Source organism: Alosa alosa, chromosome 19 (genome assembly GCF_017589495.1).
Source record: "Alosa alosa isolate M-15738 ecotype Scorff River chromosome 19, AALO_Geno_1.1, whole genome shotgun sequence".
NCBI lineage: Eukaryota > Metazoa > Chordata > Actinopteri > Clupeiformes > Clupeidae > Alosa > Alosa alosa.
In genome coordinates this window covers 19763955-19788057 of record NC_063207.1, presented here as the reverse complement: position 1 = coordinate 19788057, position 24103 = coordinate 19763955, and the positions used below count along the sequence as shown (strand labels likewise).

At 43.5% G+C, this 24103-nt stretch overlaps 1 protein-coding gene across 1 annotated transcript in view; it reads right to left on the bottom strand.

The window, feature by feature from the left end:
* Window positions 1-2179: 2179 nt before the first annotated feature.
* Window positions 2180-24103, bottom strand: part of runx2a (RUNX family transcription factor 2a) — a 47597-nt gene continuing 25673 nt past the window's right edge. Inside the window, exons 5-8 of the mRNA XM_048227450.1 lie at window positions 23134-23238; window positions 11198-11374; window positions 9645-9806; window positions 2180-6017 (exon numbers count right to left, since the gene is read on the bottom strand). Coding sequence (XP_048083407.1) covers window positions 5521-6017; window positions 9645-9806; window positions 11198-11374; window positions 23134-23238 — 941 coding nt within the window. The 3' untranslated portion in view covers window positions 2180-5520. The remainder of the gene's footprint in view (window positions 6018-9644; window positions 9807-11197; window positions 11375-23133; window positions 23239-24103) is intronic.

Here is a 24103-nt window from a genome sequence, read left to right as displayed (position 1 = left end):
CACATACACACATACACACAGAGAAAGAGAGAATGCCCAGTTGAGTGAGTGCTGAGGAGAGCCATGACAGGGCCTGGACCACAATTTCTTCATTATGTTCAGACACGCTCTTTCAGGAAAGCCAAGTTTGGCTGGTTCGCTCCCATACATAGCAACTGCTTTATTAGCAGGAGGGGCCTCACTGATGGGGCAGGATTTAAGATTTCCTGCCATGCAGATAGCACTCAGGGCAACTCTGTAACAGTGTTGTGTGCCAAAAATGTGAAGAGTCACTGACATTTAGAGAGGCAATTATTGTTTTGTAATTCACTCATGGCATTCAGTTATAGTTTATTCATCAAAAATGTGTCCAGATTTCCTTCTTGTTTTAAAACTCAGTAAAAATGTCTCACAATTCACCTGTGTTCATTCATTCTAAGTCTCAACTAGGCAACTGTGAACAGCAGCCTGTCTGTGAGTGAGCCTCTACATCTGGACACATCTTGTACAGCTCATAATGGATGGAGTTCAGCTGACCTGAAAGATTGATTGGTGCGTATATCTTGTGTCATGACAAAAGACACTGGCTAGGTGCTTAACTGTGCTACTAAGGGCTTTAACATGGATACACACAATCCTCTCCCTGTGAGTTTTAGCAAAGTCTGTGAGTGGGATGTATTAGAAGGAAGATTCATACGGATTCTACTGGGTGTGCATGCGCCATATATCCAACATAAAGAACATCGATTTGTCATCAGTGTGCTTTGCATGTGCCTTGTCATTTATGCTTTGGTGTCTTATTTTCCCTGGAAGCTGATGTCTACCCTTTACTGCATTGAACACATAACTCACACACAGAGTAAACACCAGCAGAGTACCCCTGGCAACAGCTCTTTCCCATATTTCTGGAGGTGGCAACGTTAAATCTAGTGGGGGAAGAAATCATGACAGACAGAGAGGGAAAGGGAAGGAAACTGCAGAATGTCTCTCTGCTGAAGCATGTTGTGAAAGCCAAGGTTCTTTGTCAGGGCGTATGAACAGACTTAGACCAGTTTCATATCTACAGTGGGATCATTGCTTTGCTGATAGCCCATTAAGCAGGATTGATGCCTTAATCATCTTATAATTTTACTTTACTGAACAAAAGTGTGCAATTGGTCAATTGTCCAGTGATGAGTCGATTGGATTATTTTATCATTCCTGTCTATTTGTAAAAGTGTTCATGATGTAACTGACAAAATGACAGCATTATACTAACATAGGAGAACACCAAGCTTTTATAGATTCTGTAATGGTAGGATCATCCTAGTGTCAACATTGTAGGCAAACCTAACATGACAGCAGCTGCAGTGTCCTTATCCAATAGATTTGAGAATGCTGGCGTTTATTCCTAAATTACTTCAGTTTATCGAAGAAGCTTTACAACTCGTACTCTCTGATGCTTACCATCATTACCAGTGTACCAGATGGACCACATTCATTACCAGTGTATATAGATGGACCACCATTAATACCGTACTGTATATGGACCACATTCATTACCAGTGTATATAAATGGACCACCATTATTACCAGTGTATAAAGATGGACCACATTCATTACCAGTGTATATAGATGGACCACCATTATTACCAATGTATATAGATGGACCACATTGTGACAGCATAAAAAAACTACTGTGCATGTGGGAGCAACTAACTCTAACCCTAACCTAACCCTAACCTAACTCTAACCCTAACCTAACCCTAACCTAGAAATGTGGAAACATAGGGCCGTGGGACCATTGTGCTGTGGGAACATAGGGCTGACCCCGTGCAAGGTCATAGCTTTGGTAGTATAGAATGAGCTATGAATGAAAGAACCCCCTGGTTCTGATCAAGATTATTAATTTGGCAATAAAATGTGCCTGTCATCACTTGTCTGTCTGTGAAATGTCTCATAATCTCCCATTAAATAAACATTTACAATCGTTAACCACATTTAATGACCCATTTGTAGATAAATTAATTGTGAAAAGGCTGTAAATGAAGAGCCTCTTCGTCTTTGAGTTACGAGTCCTTCCTTGCCCTCATAAACTCTGCCTTCTAGCACAGTGATATGAGACATTGTCTGGTTGGTTAATATAGGCTATACCGACTACTCAATATGGTATATACAATGTACTATACAATGCAAAAAAAGACAGTGAGATGAGACATTATAACAAAATGTCATGTTTATTCTAAAAAGACCAAATGATACAATCATTAGAAATGCTGGACAATCAATTTCTTTAGGACTGTTAGACCCTCATAACGTTGGGGAAAGGGGAAAAAGCCTTTTTTCACCATGATGTTTGAGAAAAACTAAATAACTGACAAATGACAAACAAAACAAGAACTGTACAGTATGTGCATGGAAAGCATTGCTTGTTGACTAAGGGTGATGCATATGGAACTCCACTGGTTCTCTCCTTGCAGCTAGAAAACATCATGGACACAAACCATAGTCATATTGAAACATCAAGAAAACTACTCGGACTCGTAGGGGAATTAATATAACAGGACTACACTCAGAGACATATCTAGCATGATGATAAAATGATAAAGAGAAAAGATCTTCAACATATCCTGCTCAACATTTTTGTATTGGCAATTTGAGGTCCAAACGTCACATGTGTCATCTAATGTCAATGACTGCTCTGTTTTCTTCAACTGTGTTGACATGTTTCCTATACAATCACAATGATTGTCACTGGGCAATTCACTTTAAAAGTCTTTCCTCATTGTATTGTTTTTTGTTTAAAAATCCCCCTCCCCATATTAAAAAAGTTAGACAGTGCATGGGCTTGCTAAGATTGCTTGCAGCTTTGTAAACATTTTGTAAACAGATTTTCTCTTCTCACAGCCGAAGGATATCATGTTATCAAACATATGAAATGTAACAGAGCTTCAAAGCCTGGGAGAGTTGTAGAGTACTTATCATTACAATAAGCAACACAGACATAAGCTCACAAACACACAAACACAGCTATTTAGTAATACTGTCTTGAAACCATGGTTGCATGTACAGACTGTAGGAAAAAACAATCTACAATTTTCCTTTGGTTTCTTTTCAGTTTAAAGCCAGATCATTCCAATGTCATCTGTCATATGTCATGATCGCTCCTGATATAATAGCTGAGTGTGTGAAATCAGGCCTCTGATTAGGAGGTTGCCTAATGGACTGGAAGGGGTGTGTACATTCCCCCTTAGTGCTGCCATCTAGTGTTATCATGATTATCATATCCCCTAACCTTTAAAAAACCTCGCCAGAGGGGGCTTCCCTTTCATCCAATGGATCTTTATGCTTCATTCAACTGTAAAATGAACCTAAGCCAGTCGAGCAAAAGTAAAGACAACAAACAAACAAACAAACAAAGAACAAGTTGAAGTGCTTTTGTCCACGCAAAACAAAGAAATCAAACTCACAAGGGTTTTCTCAGCATGCTGCCTGCAGCCTTTTACATAGCATTTCAGTAAACATTTCATAAAGTACCACTTGACTTTTTTAATGTTTGTTATATAAACAGAATTCACCCCTTGACCCTTCACAGCCCAAAGTCAAAAAGACTTAAAATGGACTATGCCGTTTTGTCCAAAGCAGGATCATCTTTGGTATCACATATTATCTTTAGGAAGATTGTTTACGTGCCTGAACTTGAACACTAAAATTCTTGCACATCCATACTGTCCTGCAGACAGTGGGAAAGGTATTTGCGTACCTTAATGAGCCTGTGTTCAGTATTGTTCATAAGCAACTACAGGTAATGAATTGAGATTTCGGCACTCCGCTGTCCCCTACCAAGCATTCTTCTCCCACAGAATGTTTAAGTGCTGATACACTTTAATCAAACTGAATTGTTTAGTCCTTGATTAAACTCACAAACAACTCAATCAGTTATCTGATCAGATCATAAACAAGTACACAAACAGAGGGCATGAAAGAAAAAAAGCAGGACACAGCCGTAGTGACCAAACACAGCATTCACTGCACAATGACTTCAAATAAAGTGAGAGTTTTCTAGTGTTTAAACGGTAAGTCTGAGGCGTCAGTGTCCGGTCTTCCAGTTTAAGGGCAGCCCAGGACATGACATGACTGAAGTGGGCACGTGAGGAGCAATCAATGCTGGTGAAACCTGAAGTGCTGGAAGGAGCAGTTTACCGCTTTACATGCATCACGCACTGGTCTGCTAAGTTATCCTACAGCAATGCACTGTATCAGTGGTGACTATACAGTAGCCGACCTACAAGCCAATTGTCAATTGTACATACACTGGGGAAAAGGCTGAGGCAACAGCTGAATAAGCATTTTTTGGTCATGTTTATAGTCACTCAAGGACATGAAAAAGAGATTCAGAATAAATTAAATTGACAGACACATACAATAACAAACTTGGACAGAGAGCGGAGGGTAGACTAGGTCTTCTCCATTCACAAAACTGCATATATTAATTTCATCATCATGGAAGAGCCATTCCTTGGTTAAGTTGGTCGTTGTTTCATTGACATGATATGCATCACTCAGTGTAGTCTCAAGGTTATTTTGAACATATATCAGGTGAGGATTAAGATCATTATCTAATGATCATTCATTATCATTATCTTATTAAAGATTAGATGATCAGACTTTGAGTTTCAAACAAACCCCATAAATAAAGTATTTCACTTGCAAACAGTCTGACATCTATTTCTCTGACCTTCATTGCTTATGTACCTCAGCATATTTGGTTATTTTACAATAAAACTGCTTTTTTAAATTACAAAAGAGAATAGGTAATTAAGTTATTATGAGAGGTTCCATATAATAACATTTATTAAGTGTCCACAAAAACCCAGTTTCATTCCAAAACATTGCATAATTTAAAGATCGCTATGGCTTTATTAAATTGCTTTTCAAACAGTACCATTCCTGCTACAATTTTACTTTTAAATTAAAACAATTAGAGAGAATGAGCACAGTTACTTAATGCCGGTACTGGTGAGCATAACTTATCCTCTCTCACTTGCATAAATATCAAAGAAACAGGCATTCAGTGTGAAAAATGCAAAATAAATTTAGTTAGTACCAAAAATATACTCAGCCAATAGTCAAATAAAAAATTATATTCACGTAATAAACATTATTTACGTCAGTTCAGTAATTCAGTGACTGACTGTGCAGCTATCACTGGTTCTGCAGTGGAATGTCAGGTTTATCTATATACTGTAATGCCTTGAATGGTTCCCTTCTTTCCTCAGGGATGCATCAAAAGCTGGTACCTTTGTGGATAAATATTTGTTGAAAACAGGATTTAGAAATATATGACAACAGTGTAATAGTAAATAACACACTGATGTTTCTGCCAAGAAGAGTATTTAAAACTGAAGTTTTGACACAAACGATTGTACTTCAGGGATATTCTGAACAACTTGTTGAAGCCACTTAAAGCCAAAAACGCTCTTGTTTTACTTCAAGGCAAACAGTGCTCAGTGAACAGGTCTATTTTTTTTTTCCATTGCGTTCTAAAATATTTGGTGTCTCTCAATATGGCCGCCACACAGACTCATCCATCCTGCCGCTGGAGTTGAGCACTGTGGGGGAGCTGCTGTGGCTCCCGTCTGCCTCGCCTCCGTCCGTCTGGTTGGGGAGGTTGGGATTGATGAGCGAGCTACCTGTGGACGCGCTTGTGCACGGCGGGAGCATCCTGGACGGAGAGCGGTCACCCCCCGGGACCATGGAGAACTGGTAGGAGCCGGACGAGGCGCCGTAGTACAGGTAGGGAGTGCTGCTGGTCTGGAACGGCCCGGTTTGGTTCTGCGTGGAGCCCGGGTATGGCGGAGGCAGGTAGGTGTGGTAGTGGGTGGTGGTGGACATGCCCAGGGACATGCCCGAGGTGACCGGGGTGGGCGTGTAGGTGAATGTGGCCGGGTAGTGCATCCTAGGGCTGGAGAAGCGGCTCTCGGTCAGCGAGGAGAGACCAGGGAACTGACGCTCAAACTGGCGTGGGTCAGCAGAGAATGGGCTCAGATCAGAGGTACCTGACAGACAGAGGGAGAGAGACAGAAACAGCTTAGTATCACAGTGGAGACCCAGTAGCTAGCCCGAACTACACATTCAGAGACTTATTCAGGACATGTTAATACAATATATTCATCATGAAATTCCAGGTTCTGATCTACGTCCTCTACATTCCAAGGCACTTCATCTTTGACATTAGGGGGCGCTGTCACAACATCTTACATGAACACAAAATCACTGCACCATTTGAGTCATTCAAAGCAATGGCTTATATACTTTAATTTCTAACACTGCAAGACGTAATGGTAATGACAGCCTGTCAGGTTTGTTATTCATGCTGCAGAATACCAGGCGTCCTCTGAATTAGTTGTTGAGCAAAAATAGGTGAGTTATGAGCCTCCCTAGTGAGAGAAGGCGAGTGTTCTGTCAAGCACACTATAATTACTTAGTTAAGAATTACTGGAAAGGATTGGTCAAAGGGAGTGGGGACCAACTCATGCAGTCTCTGCTGCGATTTTTCCTGTTTAAAAGACAATCTGTCTAGATAGACTGAATCAGAATAGGGTACAGTTCATGATGTACTAGTTAAAAGGAGAAAGCACTGGAAATTTGCAGCCCTTCTGTGGAAAAACAGGTAATACAAAAGTTTCTGCACAGAATGTGACTGTGTGACAGCAGCTGAACGTTATAGATGGAAATACCACTGACTCATAATGACAATGCCTTTCCTTGATACAGCCGGACCAGTGTTTCACAAAGAGATTAGAAAATTGAGATAGAACACGACTTCTGTTCATGATATCAGCAAGACTGAATGCATCACTGAGTGTAATCTTGTGCACAGACAAATACGAGAACGTGCATATGGCTAATGTGAGCATGGCTACTTGAAACCTGTTGCTTTTTTTGTGAAAGCAGCTCTTTAGTAAAGGAGGTTAAAAGTAAAGGAATGCCAAGCCATAGTAAAGGAAGGCCATCTTTGTCCTGGCCAGTTTGCATTGTTGTGATACAATCAATTGTCTATATGATGTTTTGAATATGTCTTCCAGCTTGTGCGTGTTTGTGTGTGTGTGTGTGGATGCATGCATTTGTATGAATATCAAAGTACAACCCCAAAAAATCTCAGGGATAAATCGGGTGCACATATGGAAACACTTTGAGGAAAAAAAACAGTTTTCATGGGATGCATAATCAGGCCCCTCAGATGTGGTTGTATGTCTCCGATTAGCCAAAGAAAAGGGGCAGTTCTGCTCTTTCAGACCTTCTGTTGGCTTTTCTAAAAATTATAAACCACTAATGGGCTGTGGCTACCAGCACACTGCGCAGGGGAGTGAGAAGAAAGAAGTGAGACTGTCCGCTCGTCCTCCTGTGGCTCTCCTCTCCACTGGCCGTCTCCTCCTCCTCTCTCTCTTCCTCCTCCTCCTCCTCCTCTCCTCTCTCCTCATCTGCGCGTGGCATTGCTTTGCTGCTAGGCTGTTGGATGCTCTTCTGCCCCCTGATTCCCTCCACTGATCTACTCCCTCTCTCTCCCTCCCTCCCTCCTCCTGCTCTTCCTCCCTCTCTCTCTCTCTCCCTCTCTGGGGTCTGCTGTCGTTCTGTGCTGTCTCCTCCCTGCCCTGTAACCCTGGTGCTGAGGTGCATTCCCTCTTATCATAAATCATGAGGCGTCCTCTTTGTCAGCACGTCTGCTGCAGCCGAGTGTTTACGGAGCCGTGAGTGGCACGTCGGCAGATGTGCGCCGGGGCCGCATGTGTGGTCAATTATGACGACGGTGTCTCTTTGCATTATCAGATCGCGGCCATCTCAGATGAAAAAGGAAGTTCTCCGTAGAAGGAGACAACAAGATAAAACAGGGCGCTCTCCTCTGTACCTATTCCAAGAGGGAGATAGAGGCTGGATGGCCTGCTCACCAGAGCCAACTGCCAAGACGCAGAGCCAAGCTATGCAAAATGATCCTGTCATGTTGATGCAGGTGATTTTGAGGGAAACAAGCCAGATTGCAGAGGACTAGGGAACTGAGCTTAGCCTGAGCTGGCAAAGATCCATTGGTATTAAGGAAATAATCGAGCCCGAGAAGTAACTTTGAACAAACATTACATTCTGATCCATCAATTTCTTCCTTCAAGGTTTTTTTTTTATTTCACCTAATCTGCATCAGAAAGACAAAGAAACTACTTTCCAGCACATGGCTGAATAAATGCAGGAATAGATTTTCCTCCAATGTATTAAGCAGTGGTGCCCGCCTGTTCATTTTTTATTACTTAAGCATGGGAACATCCGGGGGGCATATTTGAGCATGACCCCCAGGCAGAGGTGGAGTGGGGCGGGCAAGGCCGGGCCCATGAACCCCCCCACCCCCCGCCCCAGCATCTGTTGCTGGTGAGGCTACACCGGATGCCGGTGCCAGTCTGAGCTCCATTAAGGCAGCACTCAGCGAAGAATGAGGGGGGCGTTAGGACCAGGGAGGTGCGCGTGTCTCTTTGAGGGTAGAACAAAGGCTGACATCTCAGAGATGAAAGGAGGATGAAATCTAAACTAATCAAACCCAACAAGGCAGCTGGCCGCGGTTCAAATAATAAAAAAAATTGCAGGCAACGAACAGCCACACAGCCGAGAGGTAATTGAAACTTTCACGTTCGCTCTGAGCACCAAGAAAACAGTTAGGGTGGAGAGAAGGCAGGAGAGAGAGAGAAAAAAAGAAGAAAAAAAAAGAAAAAAGAAAACCTGGCAGAGAGTCAAACAGGTGTATCGAAGGCAAACATGTCTATGTGTTTGTTTCAAACCAACCCTGAGTTGGGGTGGCGGTGGGGGGAGGGGATTACTTCTTTATTTAGTAAAAGGCATAGTTGTGAGGCCATCTCTCATCCTGTATGTCCACAATCGCTTTCACAGAGGCATATATCTACTGCTGCCTGTGAGTCAGAAACTCAATTCTTTTTTTATTGTTCCTTTTAATGCCCGTCTCAAAGACAGACTCTCACAAGTTCAAAGACCTTAACTGGAGGGATACTGGGAGTGGAGAGATATTCTTTCAGATTTTCACTCTTTCACAAAGGTGCCATTGGTTTGAAGACATTTGGCTCGAGGGCAATTTCTTCTGTGCAACGATTGCTCACAAAACGAGAGTTGAAGTGGAGAAAAGAAGGGTCTTTGATGAAGCTCCAGCGCATAGTGAGGGGGTAGAGAACGGACAGACAGACTTGAGAAAAGTTCACACGGTTAATGCAATCACTCCTCAGCTAGTTAAGTCTGCTCACTCATTCTCCTTGTGAACTTGAAACTCTCAGGTATAGAGATAGATGACAGACATATATTTACCTACACACACACACACACATCCACCCACACACACACCTACTCACCCACACACATAACCCCCCCATCAAACACACACACACACACACAAACACACATCCACACACACCTACTCACCCACATTCATAACCCCCCCCCCCCCATCACACACACACACACACACCTTCCACACATACACACACACACAAACACACACACACACACATTCCTAAATAACAGGAGCCTTGTCAGACACCTCAGAAGACCTAACTGCTTCGTGTAGGTCTCCGCGTCAGCTGAGACGGCGGCTCTTTGAAGCCGAGAGGTGAGAGGCGAGAGGGAGTTTCCCCTACCTGAGAGCCGTCTTGGCACATCGCTGATGGCGGGCAGGCCGGTAGCTCGGGTGGCAGACAGGGGCGTGGTGGAGTGAATAGAAGGCGAGGTCATTTGGCTCAGGTAAGGGGTGTACGGCTGCTCGTAGGACCAGGGCGGAGAGGACTGCGATTGCCTAGGGTCTGTAGGGAGAACCACACACAACCAAGTGAACAACTCCTACAGCCACTTACACAGCAAATCCTAACCTATCACAGTTTCATAGCACGTTAGCAAGTTAGCATGTTAATATACAGATAAAATTCTGTAGATAAAACATTAACTTTATAAAGATAGCACGCTTATATCAGCAGATAAGGTCTTGATAGTGATTTATTCAATCAGGTTTGGAGTGCAGGAGTGTCTTGAAAAATAAATAAGACTGTGGTGTGAAGTGGTTTGGCAGAGCGACAGTCTGCACAATCCAAGTATGTCTTCTGCCTAATCATTTGCATTTATGCCGTTGACAGGGTGTTTCCTTGAACAGGATCACATCTGGAGGCCTTCCAGAGAGGTGGAGTGTTCTTCCCACGAGCACAAAGTTATGCACTATTGAGCAAAAGACTGCTTTGCTGCCACGCTAATCACCCCAGACAATATTACTGTAACGTATATTACATTGCATTTGCTAGATATGATTTGAGATTAGATATTAGATTTAATTAAAATTGGCATTTGTGCCATGAAAAGAATGACAAATGGCTGTCTGAGATGACAATGAATACATGAATGGCATAGCATGGCATGTGAATGGACTGTGCCAAGCAAACACATACTGTCCAATAGTATTCATGCTTAGTGGACTCAAGTGATGCAGTGCAATTGTAATCACAATCTTTCCTCCTCACCCATAAAAGGTCATAGTCTTTTTTTGTTGTTTCTACTCATCAGTATGAGTAGCTAGATTCGATTGAAACAACATGCTATCATAAGGGCAAGGCTGAGTGGAGTGGAAGTGTGTCACTATAGCATTCCTTAGCCTGCATGTTAAGTCATGAACGCTGTGGCACTGGATCAGAAGGAGCAGTCAGGTGACAGTGATAGATCAGGTAATAAGCAATTTTAGGCGAGAAATTATTACACACACTAACAAAAATATGTTAACCAACCAACCAGTATTTACACTTTCAGGTTGTGTTCAAATGGTGGTCAGTTGGGATGGAAATGGCTTTCAAACGAAATGGAAAACTGAGGTTCCAACTCACAGTTCTTATAAAAGGGTTCCGATATACCAAATGTGAAGACAAGATGTGGTAACTAGTGGTAGTGTCCCAAATTGATTTATTTCCAATTGAGGTGTCCTACAGTATTCACAAACTAGAACAAAAAGGTCACCCCACCATACAGCTTATAGCAGCGGTCAGAGGTGCTGCCACACCATCCACATTTGTGGTGTTGGGAAAAGTTTCTGTAATACAGTGTATGCAAAACCATTTGGGGTATCTAAGAGGGCATGTGTCAAAAAACACACTTTATGAGTGCAACCTTTCATTCATTCATTCACACTGTCACAATTACATCACTGTTCTCTCACCTGAGATCTGATTCTGACCCTGTGGGTTGAAGGAGTTGGCCGTGGTGTTGAGTGATGGCCGTGGACTCTGCGTTGGCACGGCGACCCTCATAGTGGTCTGTCGGAGGCGCTCTAGCTCGCTCAGGCGCTCCGAAAACAAGCCGGCCTTTGGTGGGTCCTCCAGCTTCTGTCTGTGTCCTGGGGAAAGAGAGAGATTGTACTCCAAACATTCTCTATGACCTCATGTTAAACCTCATGTTTAAATGTTCTGCTTTGGCAATGCAGAAAATATTTGTCATGCTAATAAAGCTCACTTGAATTTAATTGAATTGATTTGAGAGAGAGAGAGAGAGAGAGAGAGAGAGAGAGAGAGAGAGAGAGAGAGAGAGCAAAGCAACATAACATCATCTGATCCTGTGATTGATATGCCATGCCATCTGTTTGCCTGAGGTAAAGATCACAATCAGGATTTTGACAAAGAAAGTTGTTCTGATGTGGGTAATCCAAGGGCGTTGGTCTCAGCTTTGGTAGGGACACATCCACAACTCCTGTTGTCACGATACCAACATTATTGTTTCAATACCAATAGCAAGTGAAGAATCTCGATTTCGATACTATTGCGATTTTTTAAAATTTGATTTGAGTGATTTGTGAGATCATTCACATCAGTGGTAATCATAGAATTTGATTGACCCTCCACACACACACACACACACACATAGAATGTGATGGTTGTCGTAGGTTTCTTTTTCATATTTTGGAATTCATATAAACTATAAATTTATATTGATAATTATTTATAGTATTTTATGATCTACATGATTACTAATAGCTAAACATATTTAGTCATTTGATTACATCATATTGATATTTAAATTATTAGGCTACACTTGTCTATATCTTGTCTAAATTTGGTGTGTAAATCTAATTGAGTGCCTGTTTAGTTTCGCAAGTGCAAGGATATGTGGATTCAATTCAGCATGTTTGCTATGTCATTAGATAAAATAAATGTTAAAAAAACTAACAAGTCAAAGAAAATCTTTCTGGGATGAGATCATAGAAGAGATAAGTGTCTCGCAATGTTCATTTATGAGTATGGAAATGCACCAGTTTATCTTTTATCACTTTATTTCTATAAACTGCAATGAAAAAGCTTCGTATTTTTGGGGTGGCAAAGCTGATCTACAAACCACAAAAAGGGGCAAAGATGTACATGCTGAAGGGCAAAGGGAATATCACAATGTTTTACTCTGGCCTTTTTTGGGATAGGCTAAGTATTGGCAGACAGCCCTAACTTACCGTTGTCGTTGACACACCCGCTCGCTTGACTGCCGGTGCAAACAAGTAGCCTTTGACACTCTCCGTGCGTGTAGGCCTACTGTAGCGTGCATGTCAGATAACCCTTCCCCTCCCCCTCTGTTTTTCAGCAAATCATATGACGACGTTTTTTGTACTGTTGTGCTGGCTGTCGGAATGATCAGCAGCACAAATAAGTTCGCTAAAATATTGGTGGGGACAATTTTGTCAGCTTAAAATATTGATTAGGACTAGTCCTTTTGATTGATTAGGACTAGCGTCCCACCCTAAATCTACGCCCATGGGTTAATCTATGCCATGGTTAGTTTCAAAGATTAATGCTGTATCATACATTAGATTAATGTTGTATCACACATTAAAAGATTAATTCTGTATCATACATTCTTACCATAAAGTGTATAAGTATTACAAATGACAACTGTGAAACATGGAAGAATTAAAAACAGTCTCTAACTGCCTGCATAGAGTTGGCCTTGATGGTTTTACAGACAAAGTGTAGGTACAGCAACAGTAAAAGACACTCAATGATGACAACCCCAACCCCCCTCGCGACAGCCCCCACACACACACAGACAGAATCTGAGCCAGTCGGAAAATGCTGTAAAAGGGAGCGATGACGCAGCATTGGTCCTGTATAGCCAAAACAAACTCAGCACATACGCGTCAACTATTTCAAATGCTCGAGCATCTTTCACTCAGAAAAAAACCTCTGCTGTTTACTGACTGCCATGAGGAAGAAGAAGAAGACGAAGAAGAAGAAGAAGATTAAAACACATGCATGCAACTTTCTCCACCGGAGTATGACAACAAAGGATTACAGGCCCATCCCTCAGAGCCGTCACGCCATGCCCACCTTTCTGTGAGACAGCCAGGACTCAGTGGGCTTTGCCCAGGGGAACAGCCGCCGTACCATCCCATGGACACACTGGGCATAATCTTCTAAAAGGCCATAGGGACACACACTGGTTTAGTCTGAACGTATGCGTCAATAAAAGAGGATAATAGAAGTTAAAGAGAGACTTTGTGAGTCAAGTCCCTTTTGTCTGTTTTTTTCTGGTTCTGTCTTCTTCTCCCCCTCCCTCTCCCTTTCTCTCTCTCTCTCTCTCCCCTCTCTCTCTCTCTCTCATTGTGCTTCTCTGCCTCTGTCTCCCCTGACTCAGAGCGTGCCTGTCTGTCTAGCCCCTGGTTGGCTGCCCTGAATGGCTGTAAAGTAAATATCAAACAGAAGAAAAGAGAAACTCCTGCTGAAGCTTGGCCGGCCTCCAACTGGCAGCGCTCGAGCTAGCGCTACCTCCGATCCTGCAAAACCTGATTGTGCTTCACGGCTAAGCTGAGCAAATAACACTTTCTGAGAAGCTGGCCTTATTCAGGGACAAACTCTCTCTCTTTCTATCTCTCTCTCTCTCTCTCTTTCGCTGTCCTTCTTTCAGAGAAAGCGGGCCTATACACACGGAGCAAGATTAATCCCAAGGTGCATTCAGCACAGAAGGCTAAATAAAAACATAGCCCACCCCCTTCCCCCATGCCATCAGCCACTGGCTTTACTGTTGAAAGGGGGAACCAGTTGAGCTCCATTTAAACTAGTTTAATGGGCTGCTGACTCTTCCTCTGGTGTGTGTATTGTGGTAAGCTTCTCGCTCACCGCAGAATTAAAAGGATCATGAACTCCACAAAGACCTTTTCTATATTCAATTAAGTTGATCTGCACATTGAGGTATTAGGGCTCTCTGGTTGATGAGGAAAAGGAGGTTGACGCCACAGAAACACGGCGCTAATGGAGGAGGCTAATTACCAGCGCCTGGAGAAGTCTGCCTGCTGTGCTCACTGGACCTGTGAGAATTGCTCGCATCCTCCAGCAGACTCTCTGAGTAAGAGAGTGAGAGAGTGTGTTCATTCCCTGAGTAAGAGAGCGAGAGAGTGTGTGTGTGTTCAAGACAAATGAGGCACTAGAGTCTGATAATGCTTGTGCAACAATGCTCTTGTAAACTGTGATGGCTATCAGTGAATCCAGGATGGCAGTGCCTGATATGCCATAACACTTGGCCAGCCATGAGTAACGGCTGTGCGCATGTTGGCTTATGGAAGCTCTGGAGGGACTGAAACACTAGTCTTTATGCGTCAGTGCATATCTTATTGAAAAAAAAAAACCCCACTTAGACTAAGTTCAGACACCCACATTCCCCCACCCCAGACAGTGGCGAATGTGGCTTTGATCTTCAGTTAAATTTTCAACTGAAAGTCCAGGGGGCATCTTGGCCTTGACCCTGCATGATTCATCGCTAACAATGGAAAGTCCCTGACAGTCACACTTTTATGTTACACGTGCAACAAAGGCCTATTGAGCTTCATGTAACAATGGATAGTGATACTTTAAAAAGGGCTATGAGTTTCAAGCGCTCTGAAGTAGATGCACCTAATCATACCTCAACTTGAAGGACGGTCAGAGGTCTGCTGACACCTTAGACACAACCTGAAGCAGAGAAAATAATGAGTGCCTCGAGCACCAAATGGACAATGCAAAAAAGACGGGACCAAGCTGCTGTTAAAAAAACAAGAGACTATGAAAGCTTTGTCTTTCTCATGCAAATCTGCCGCACCACAGACTGTAAATAATCCAGCAAGGCCGTATTGCTGGCAGCGTTCCCGAGCGAATGTGAAATTGCCATCTGATAGCGCTACGACCTGCAATAACACCCTCCGCACGTTAAACACAAGCACGCTTTTAACATCAAATATCGCCTCACTGGCCGTCAGTGTGCATCAATCATCCGGTGGCGACACAGGGAATGAAACGCATGGCAGAAGAAAAGGAAACATACATCCGTCTAGATTTAATTTCTTTAATTGCTGTGGTGTGGGGAGAGCCCACTCCTCTGAAGACTGAAACAATGGATTATTTCACATGGCAGCTATGCACTGGGAGCCTGTGAAATTATCAGCAAGAAGAGAGAGAGAGAGAGAGAGAGAGAGAGAGAGAGAGAGAGCCAGACAAAGAGAGAGAGAGAGAGGGAGGAAGGGAGAAGAGGGAGAGAGAGAAGGAGAGAGGGAGAGAAAGAGACAGACAGAGAGAGAGAGAGGGGGAGGGAGGGAGAAGAGGGAGGGGAAAGAATGGACTGGAAGATAGAACAAGAGACTTGGGGCAGGCCAAGAGACAGTCTGCACTAACTATCTTACTATGGACCCTTTCAACAAGGTAAACAAAAACAATGCTTGAACGTTCTATTTGGGCCCCAATCTACTTCCTCTGCATTAAGATAACATATGGAATGTTAAAAAGGAAGTCTTGTGGGGCCAACTATGATGCTGAGAATGGAACTCTCCTGAAAGGGTCCATAAGCGGGGGCTAAAACGTAGAAGTTTAAGACAGGGAGCAAAGGAGACACAGAGAGAAAAAGAGAGAGGGGAAGAGAGAGTGAATGAGGGAGAGAAGGAGAGGGAGTAACAGCAGCCAGCCAAGCTGCACTGGCCCATGGCCAGAAGCCTGTGTGGTCTGCGTGTTCCAGGCCTCAGGAAGCGAAGCAGGCCAAGAGAGGGCACACACGCTAGCAGGGCTCTTTTTAAATCGACGGGTTGTCTTCAGGAGTCAGACATAATGCAGCATTGCTAAACAAACATGGAAAAAAACACTTCCCCCATAAGAATTTGTTTTTTATATTTTGAAAAATGAGGAGAAATTAATTTCATAGCAAAATGAACGAACAAAAAGACCCTGACAACTTAATCAGAAACCTAATATGAACCTTGTCAAACTGACTGCATGAGTTTCTACAACGGTACAAAAATTTTGCTTACTGAGCCATAAATTGCTTTAGTCCAAAAGTTGGTTCTAGCTTACGGAGAGCACATATCAGTGTAAGTCTAGCAAGTGTTTTTGAAGTACTGCAGATATTTATTGCAGGGATTCAAGCCAAGGATCTTCCTCATGGGATAAACATCCCACATGAGCTTTAAGCCTCCTGTCAGATATATTCGGGTGAACTGCTAAAGATTTCACTACCTCTACGTGCGCCATGCAAGTGAGCCGATGAAATATTCTCGCACATGAATATGTATTGTACAATTCCTACATTGTGCGGGACGGAAAATAAGGCTTTGCTTCGGTGGTGTCCAGTGAACTCACTGGGGGCCAACAGACTATGGCTTTGCACTGGAAAAGACAAGGTGTATTTTACCCTACTGTACGGCTCGGACTGAGGCTGTCAGCCTCCTGTCGTTGATACAAAGCTCACAGTTTCTCACTTGCCAACAGCAACAGTAACATACTTTTCTTTAAAACTGGCGTTCTGCTCTCAGAGGTGCACAAGGGAAAGGAAAGTACAACCAGATATTCTGCACAAATGAGCTAGTCCTGAGTGGTGTTTATTTTCTATGGACTGCTCTTTCTTTTGTCTGCTAGTCCAACTTCATGTGCGCCTACCTGTCAGGACATGCTCCGAATGTTCAAAGGCAGAGGTGGCTATTGAAATCTACGGTGAAATAATTCTCCGAAAATTAGGGGCTTAAGTTACTGGCTAGTCTACATAAACGGTCTCAAAATGTAATGACTCCGCTTGCGATTTAAAAGATTACTTGTAAGAAAACAACAAGCATAAAAAAGTCAGCAGGGAAGAGAAACACCTGAATAGAAAAGGGATTTGTCATGTTCAGAGGCCGCTCCATGAAATGTGGGTTTGCTGAACACTTTTAATATCGTTCCTTTGAACCGAAGGACAAAAGAACGAGAGGAAATAAAGCAAACGAGTGGAGACGGAGCGAATGGGAAAGAGAGGTGGGAGGAAAGACTCCAGGAGTGAAGAGTGCCCCCACTGACGTCATTTACCAGCCTCTGTAAGCTGACAAACACAGAGGTGAAGCTTTGAAGACTGTCTGGCTACTGCTTTATTGGAGCCCTGCGCCAGACAATAGTGCTTTTCCAGCCGTCTGACTGGCAGTCAAAACAGATTTAGGAATAAGCTTGGAAAATTAAGTGCCTTTGCAAAAAAAAAAATAAACATGTAGGTGTATTGGGTGTGTATGTGATCTGAATTATTTAAACAACCTAAGCACAAATCCTTCGCAACTACATGATGGGCCTTTGGATGAACAACACCACACTGGAAGTCGGTGAGGACAAATGCTAACAAAAAGAGCAACATCACGAGATGTAATTGCTTGTGAAAGACTGGCTCGTGGTAGCACCGTGGTGATAAATGGCAACATCTTTTACTTCCAGTGACTCTGGACGTGTCACTTCATCAGATCATGCTGTCACGAGGAGACAAGCCCAACATTCTCTCCATTCTACCGAGATTCAATGTCATCTGAAGCCCCCCCACCACCTACACCCACTCTCTCTCTGTCTCTCTCTCTCTCACACACACACACACACACACACTGGAAGCACACATCCAAACTGGATCTCTGCCTCTCACTCCTCTCAGAGTGTCTTGATCCAAACCAAGTGGATGGAGCCAGCCAACATTCCATAAACAGTTTTCTGATTGGCTTCATATGCGTCGTTATGTGTGCTACAGCGCAGTGACAATAGGCGACAGTATTTCTTTCGCCTGCTCATAAAAAGAGCCACATTTCATGTGTGGATCCCTTATAATTAACAGATTCCATTTCCTCTGAAAGTTACGAAAACATCTGCCATCGCTGTCCATCAGGGTGCCGAGAATAAGCGCCAGATCCGCCGATATCCGCTTCGATCTGAGCTTGGGTGGCTTACTCTGAACTTTTAAAGCGCTCTCAAGCAAAAACACCAAGGTAGCCCTGCTCACATTAAACAGTCGGGCACAGTGGTAGAAACAACAGTGGGTCCTCTATAAATGGTCTCCTGGTCCAACCATCCCCACCCAGCCTATTAGCCAAATGACTTTTAATAACCAGCTGGGGCCTCCTCTAAGCCCGCCGCACCAGATAATTACAGTCCCCTCTCTGACGCCAGGCGCTGTGTGCTCAGCACACCACACTCTAACCCAGGCCTGCGCAGGGAGGGCTCGCAACACACACGCCACTCATGGACCAAAACTTGTCAAACACAGAAAATGGGGAGGGGAGGAGAGGGGGTAGGAAGGGAGGAGAGGGGGTAGGAGGGGAGGAGAGGGGGTAGGAGGGGAGGAGAAGGGGTAGGAGGGGAGGTCGTATTTCAGTATGATTCTTTTTTTTTCTTCTTCTTCTGTTTTTGGGTCTCTAAACAATGTGGCTATTACATGCATAACACAGCAAATATTTTTTTTCCAAAAACACAACAAGAATTTTCCAATTCCTAAATTTCAGATGTGATCAATATCAAACCCCTTACACAGACAACTGCCATACTAGTGGAGCCGGACTTGTCCAAGTTGGTTGGTTTTGCCATCTGTGCCAGCTAGCATTCTACTCCCTCCAGGAAGTCAACAAACACTGAATACAGAAGCATTTGCCAACTTCCATTGTGCCTTGTCTCTCCTCATGTTAAGATTATAGTGACAGGCTTTGGTGGCATGATCCAAACAAACAGAGCATTCGCCATTCAGTGGCATGAGTGCTGACACCGCCGTTCCTGTCTGACTTATCTGCTCAGGCTGTCTGTGAACAAAAGCAATTTTGCTCTGCCCTCCTCCTCAGTGTTGGCAAATGAGCTTAAATATTTATACACATTACCCCATAGTCCTCCAGTGGGAAACAGAGACAGCGCATGGTGATATGGGGATTCAATTAACAAAATATTTTGAGAACAACCCAGGACTCCAGTCAATGACTTCCAGATTGGCAAAGTATTAGCTTTACACAATACTTTCAAAAGTTTTCTGTCTTTTTTATAGCATTTATGTATGTAATGCTAGTAAATATTTGAAGCTTAAGAGTTCTAATAGTTGGACTCCCCTCTATTTTCACTGACTACTTATTCGTTGGAATAAACAAGGATTCCAACCTTCAGAACTGAGCCTCTATGTATGATGGCTTTTGCTGCTGCAAACCTGAGCCACACAAGGAGTCTTTTCTTCCAAATTGGCCAAAAATGAGCTGTAATACAACAGTATGTCTCCATTTAAGATGCAGCTTAGCTTTGTCAGTGATGCCCAAATAAGAATCTGATAGACACATTTACATAATAGATTTTTAAAGATGAACTGATGTCCAAACTAATTTACTTAACTCATTATGCAGTTTCCCCCTTTCCAGTAAATACTTTGAATAAATACAAAACAATGGGGCACTGTTTAGCACTTCTGATGAACCAGTGATCCAGACATTTAATTTTTGTCTGTCTCCCTCCCCCCCCCTCCTCCTCTGTCTCTCTCTCTCTCTTTCTGAGTTCCGGACCGGAGGAATGCATAAACAGGCAGGCAGAGGCAGCTTCGCATCAGACTAACAGGAGGTTGCACAACACTAGATGCCTCTGCATGTGTCATTTCCTGCTTGGCCACCTGCCTGCGTCCTAGCAACTGCATGTATGAGAAAGAGAACAAGGGAGAGAGAGAGAGAGAGGGGAGAGAGAGAGGCGAGAAAGAGAGAGAAAGGGGGAGATAGAGAGAGAGGAGAAAAGAAAAAGAGAGAGAAGGGGGGAGAGAGAGAGGGACGACAGAATGAGAAAGAGGTGAATGCCAAAAGAGAAGATGGAGAGAGGTAGATAGGGAATGATAGAAATGGCTGACATATATAGCCTCTTTGCAGCCAAGATATTGAGACACCAAGTTCTAGTTCAGCGTTGCCTAACACGTGGATGTAGCATGATGCCACGGCTGCATTCAATACATCAGCCTGCTCTGCACAGCCCTCATGGAGGTGAAGGCCTTTACTCCAACTGAACTAAAACAAGCAAACAAGGGCAGCTTCTAGGGTAGCTAAAGAAATGACTACTGACAGCCGACTACTGACAGCCAACAACCTGAAGAGGAATGAGTCAGTCAAATGCTACTTGACAAGTTGTGTGTGTTGATCTTTGTTTTAACTGTCTTAACTCTGTCTTGTGTGTACACACGCAGGCGTGCTATTCTCCAGCAGGAGATGAATCAAAATGATTAAAGACTTTGTTTATAATTCAACTTGCCTCAAGCATGCACATTCACACACACACACACACACACACACACACACACACACACACACACACACACCTACACACACACACACAAAACAGACACCGACACACACACACACTCACGCACAGATTCACACGCATACACAGCTGTGTGACAAGCCTAATGTTTACAGTCATGGAAAAGATGTTTGGAAGTTGTCTACTGGTATTTCCAGTAAAAATACAGGCATCAGAAGGAGACTCAGGATCAAAGGGCTGAGTGCAGGAGCCCTGGGAGAGGCCACAGGGCAACTTTAATCCCGTAATGAATGATGATGACGATGAGAATGATCACACACTGGTATGAAGCAGCTCCAAATGTCTACTGCCAGATGTGTTAATGGAGAGAAGAAGTGTGTGTGTGTGTGTGTGTGTGTGTGTGTGTGTGTGTGTGTGTGTGTGTGTGTGTGTGTGTGAGGACCATTGTTTGTAACGTGACAGCACTAACTTTGAGCCTTGAATTTAAAAATGTACTGGATAAAGAAAATATACATATGCAAATGTTATTGTGTGTATGTGTGTGTGTGTGTGTGTGTGTGTGTGTGTGTGTGTGTGTGTGTGTGTGTGTGTGTTTTCATGAACAGAGGCACATCTCGCAACAGCTGTGTGCCAGACTTGTTGCACTGAATAGTTCTCTTCTTTTTGCACACCAGTTGATGCTTCCACAGACTAGTCAGATTTACTATATTACCCAATATTGCAGTCTTCACATAAAATGTGTGTGTGTGTGTGTGTGTGTGTGTGTGTGTTGTATATAACATGGTATCAACTCACAAATAACTCCTGACATCATGCACCACAATGACACAATGATGACATCCAAGAGAATGATCTGCACTCAAAAAAGGAAGCGGTCAGTTTCCTTTGCATATTTCATGACAGAGCAGTTCAGGGTCGAGAATGACATCAGAGACCGGCCTCCGAGCTGAAAGCCTGTTGACCATGTCTGTCACTTTATACAACCTGCTGTTGTACTGCATTAATTCTAACCTCTACTGTGCATGTGACACTCATACTATTCCATTCATTGTGTGTTATTCATAATGCTCATCTTACAGTGATATTTACCACATAGTGAATACAATAAAATATCTAATGAGATCATCATTAAAGGAAATACAATAATCACCATTAAAGGAAATTAATCAGTGAATGACTTGATAATCTGAAAAAGCATATGAGAACAATGACACCACTCACTACTATCGGACTACTACAAGTCTACTATCAGACTACTACAAGTTTACTATCAGAAAGTGCAGAATTTTAGTACCCTACAACACAACCAGAATGAAAGACAGTTTGATGTGTGCAGATTCATGTGTTGTAGATTTTTTAGCCTATAATAGGAAGGTCAATACTTACTGCAGACTCTAAAATATTATATGGTCTTTGTTCCCTGCTGTGCCACATCAAAGATGTCTGTGGCAGCCTACGGGTTTCTGTGTCTTATGAGGCCCTGGTGTGAAGACTAAAATTTGGACCTAAACTTTCTTTTTTTGTGAAAATGGAGCCACATATTTTATGTATGACTTGGACCTGGTCACATAGGAGGTACCCTGCATATGCAAGTCAGAGCATTAATTGTGATGACAGTCTACATTTTCATAATAACAGGATAACTATAACTATAGGATAGATTTGCCATCTAAAATTTCTCTAAGTGAGAAAAATAAGCTGACTTTTCCATAAGGGAATTGCTTTGCTATGGGAAAATTCTTTTAAAAAAAATGTCTCACTCTGTCTCTATAGAAAACAAGACGACTATTGTGCAGCGAAGGTCTCATAATCTGCATTATTAAATATAGCCTCCCCTGAGTTTCACACTAAATCTGCATTTGGTAGCTGCGCCCCTGGGCCTCCAGTTCCTCCATAGGAGAAGTCGGGCCAGACGACTTGGCAGCCTCTCACTTGAAGCCAAGATGTGACATTTTTGCGAATTCTCTGTCAGCTCTCACAGCACCCACCCCAGTGTAGATTTGGCACACACACGGGCCTGCTCTCACAAAACCCCGGTATCATGGTTTCAGTGGGTGAAATGGAAGCGTGTGAGCATGCTAGCGAATGAGAAAGCGAGACAAAAAAGCTAAGCTCCGGGGTGGGGGGGTCAGGGGTCACTGCGGCCTGGCCGCTGGTCACCGTGGTGACGCTCTCCGTGGGACACGGACACAGAGATGCTGATACAGTAAACATTTTCGCAAGGCGAGAGGGCTGGACACACGTGTTTGTGTTTGCCCCTCACTTGAAATCAAGTGCCTTCTTTCTCGCTCACACAAAAGGCATCTTTGTGCGTTCGGGGGCCATGCCGAATCCATCTTTAAAAAGCCGGACCCTAACACAATCCATGCACTGGTCCATCCATCATCCGCTCCTCCCCCGGCCCTCCGCCACACCACCTTCTGGATGGAGATGAGATGGAGGGGGGGGGGTTTGGGGGTGGTTTGCGGCACACCAGCTACAACGACAACGTCAGACAGCATCATTTATCTCGCACACGGCATTTGGATCCGTGCACCTCTTTGTGCTGGCTAATCATTATCACATGACGGTAGGCTTTCTCTCTCTCTCTCTCTCGGTCGGAGGGGGTACTCACGTCTAGGCTCCCGCGGGCCGTCCACGGTGACCTTTATGGCTCGGTGGTAAGTGGCCACTTGGGGTGGGTTCGTGAATACTGTGATTGTCAGCGTGAAGCTCTTGCCTGCAAAACACACAAAAAAGAGGTTCAGGCACCATTAGTCGTGTGCACAATGCCACACATTCAGTGTTGGCCACCCATTTGCGCTGCGCCTTGTGGTGATAGTGCTGACAGTGGGCTTTGAGCAGAGTTGGCCGGGGAGTTAATGGCTAGAAAAGAAAGGCCAACAATAGTCGATTGTGGCGATGGGGGCAAAATGACACTTACATGGTTAACACTGTATAATTGATAAGTTCGAGCAAGTTCACTAGCCTTTGTCATCTGCATCTCTGGGTTAATGAATGCAACATTGAAAAGTGAAGTCATTTTCATACAGTGCCTTCAAAGTGTGTAACACTCATCTCATGGTGTAATGTAACACTGTATCATTTCATGATTTGGGAGCGGAAATAAGGTGTCAGGGACAGAAGAAATATGTTATTATATTGACATAAATCAAGAGACAGAGGAAACGTGACTTGTGTATGGAAGGCTGCTGTAATGTGGACTAATGGTAATTTCTACCAGGCTGTATACTCATACACAAGCGTGGAGACACACTAATGTGCCTCTGTGTGTGTGTGTGTGTGTGTGTGTGTGTGTGTGTGTGTGTGTGTGTGTGTGCCGCCCAGCAGAGAAGTGTAGCAAAGCTACAGTCCCCATGGCCTCATGGTGTAGAAATCAGTGGGAGGGGTGAGAAGGCAAACACGTCTGTGTTGACTTCTGCCTCTCTCTCCCCCTCTCTCTCTTTCATTCTCTCTCGCTTTCTCTAGCCTCGCACGACCTTTTCATGTAGTGAGAGTTTCTTTTTTATTATTCTGAGGAAGACCACTGCTTATAGGAAAAAAAAAAGAAAAAAAAAACTCTGACTAGCCCAGCTTGTCAAAGT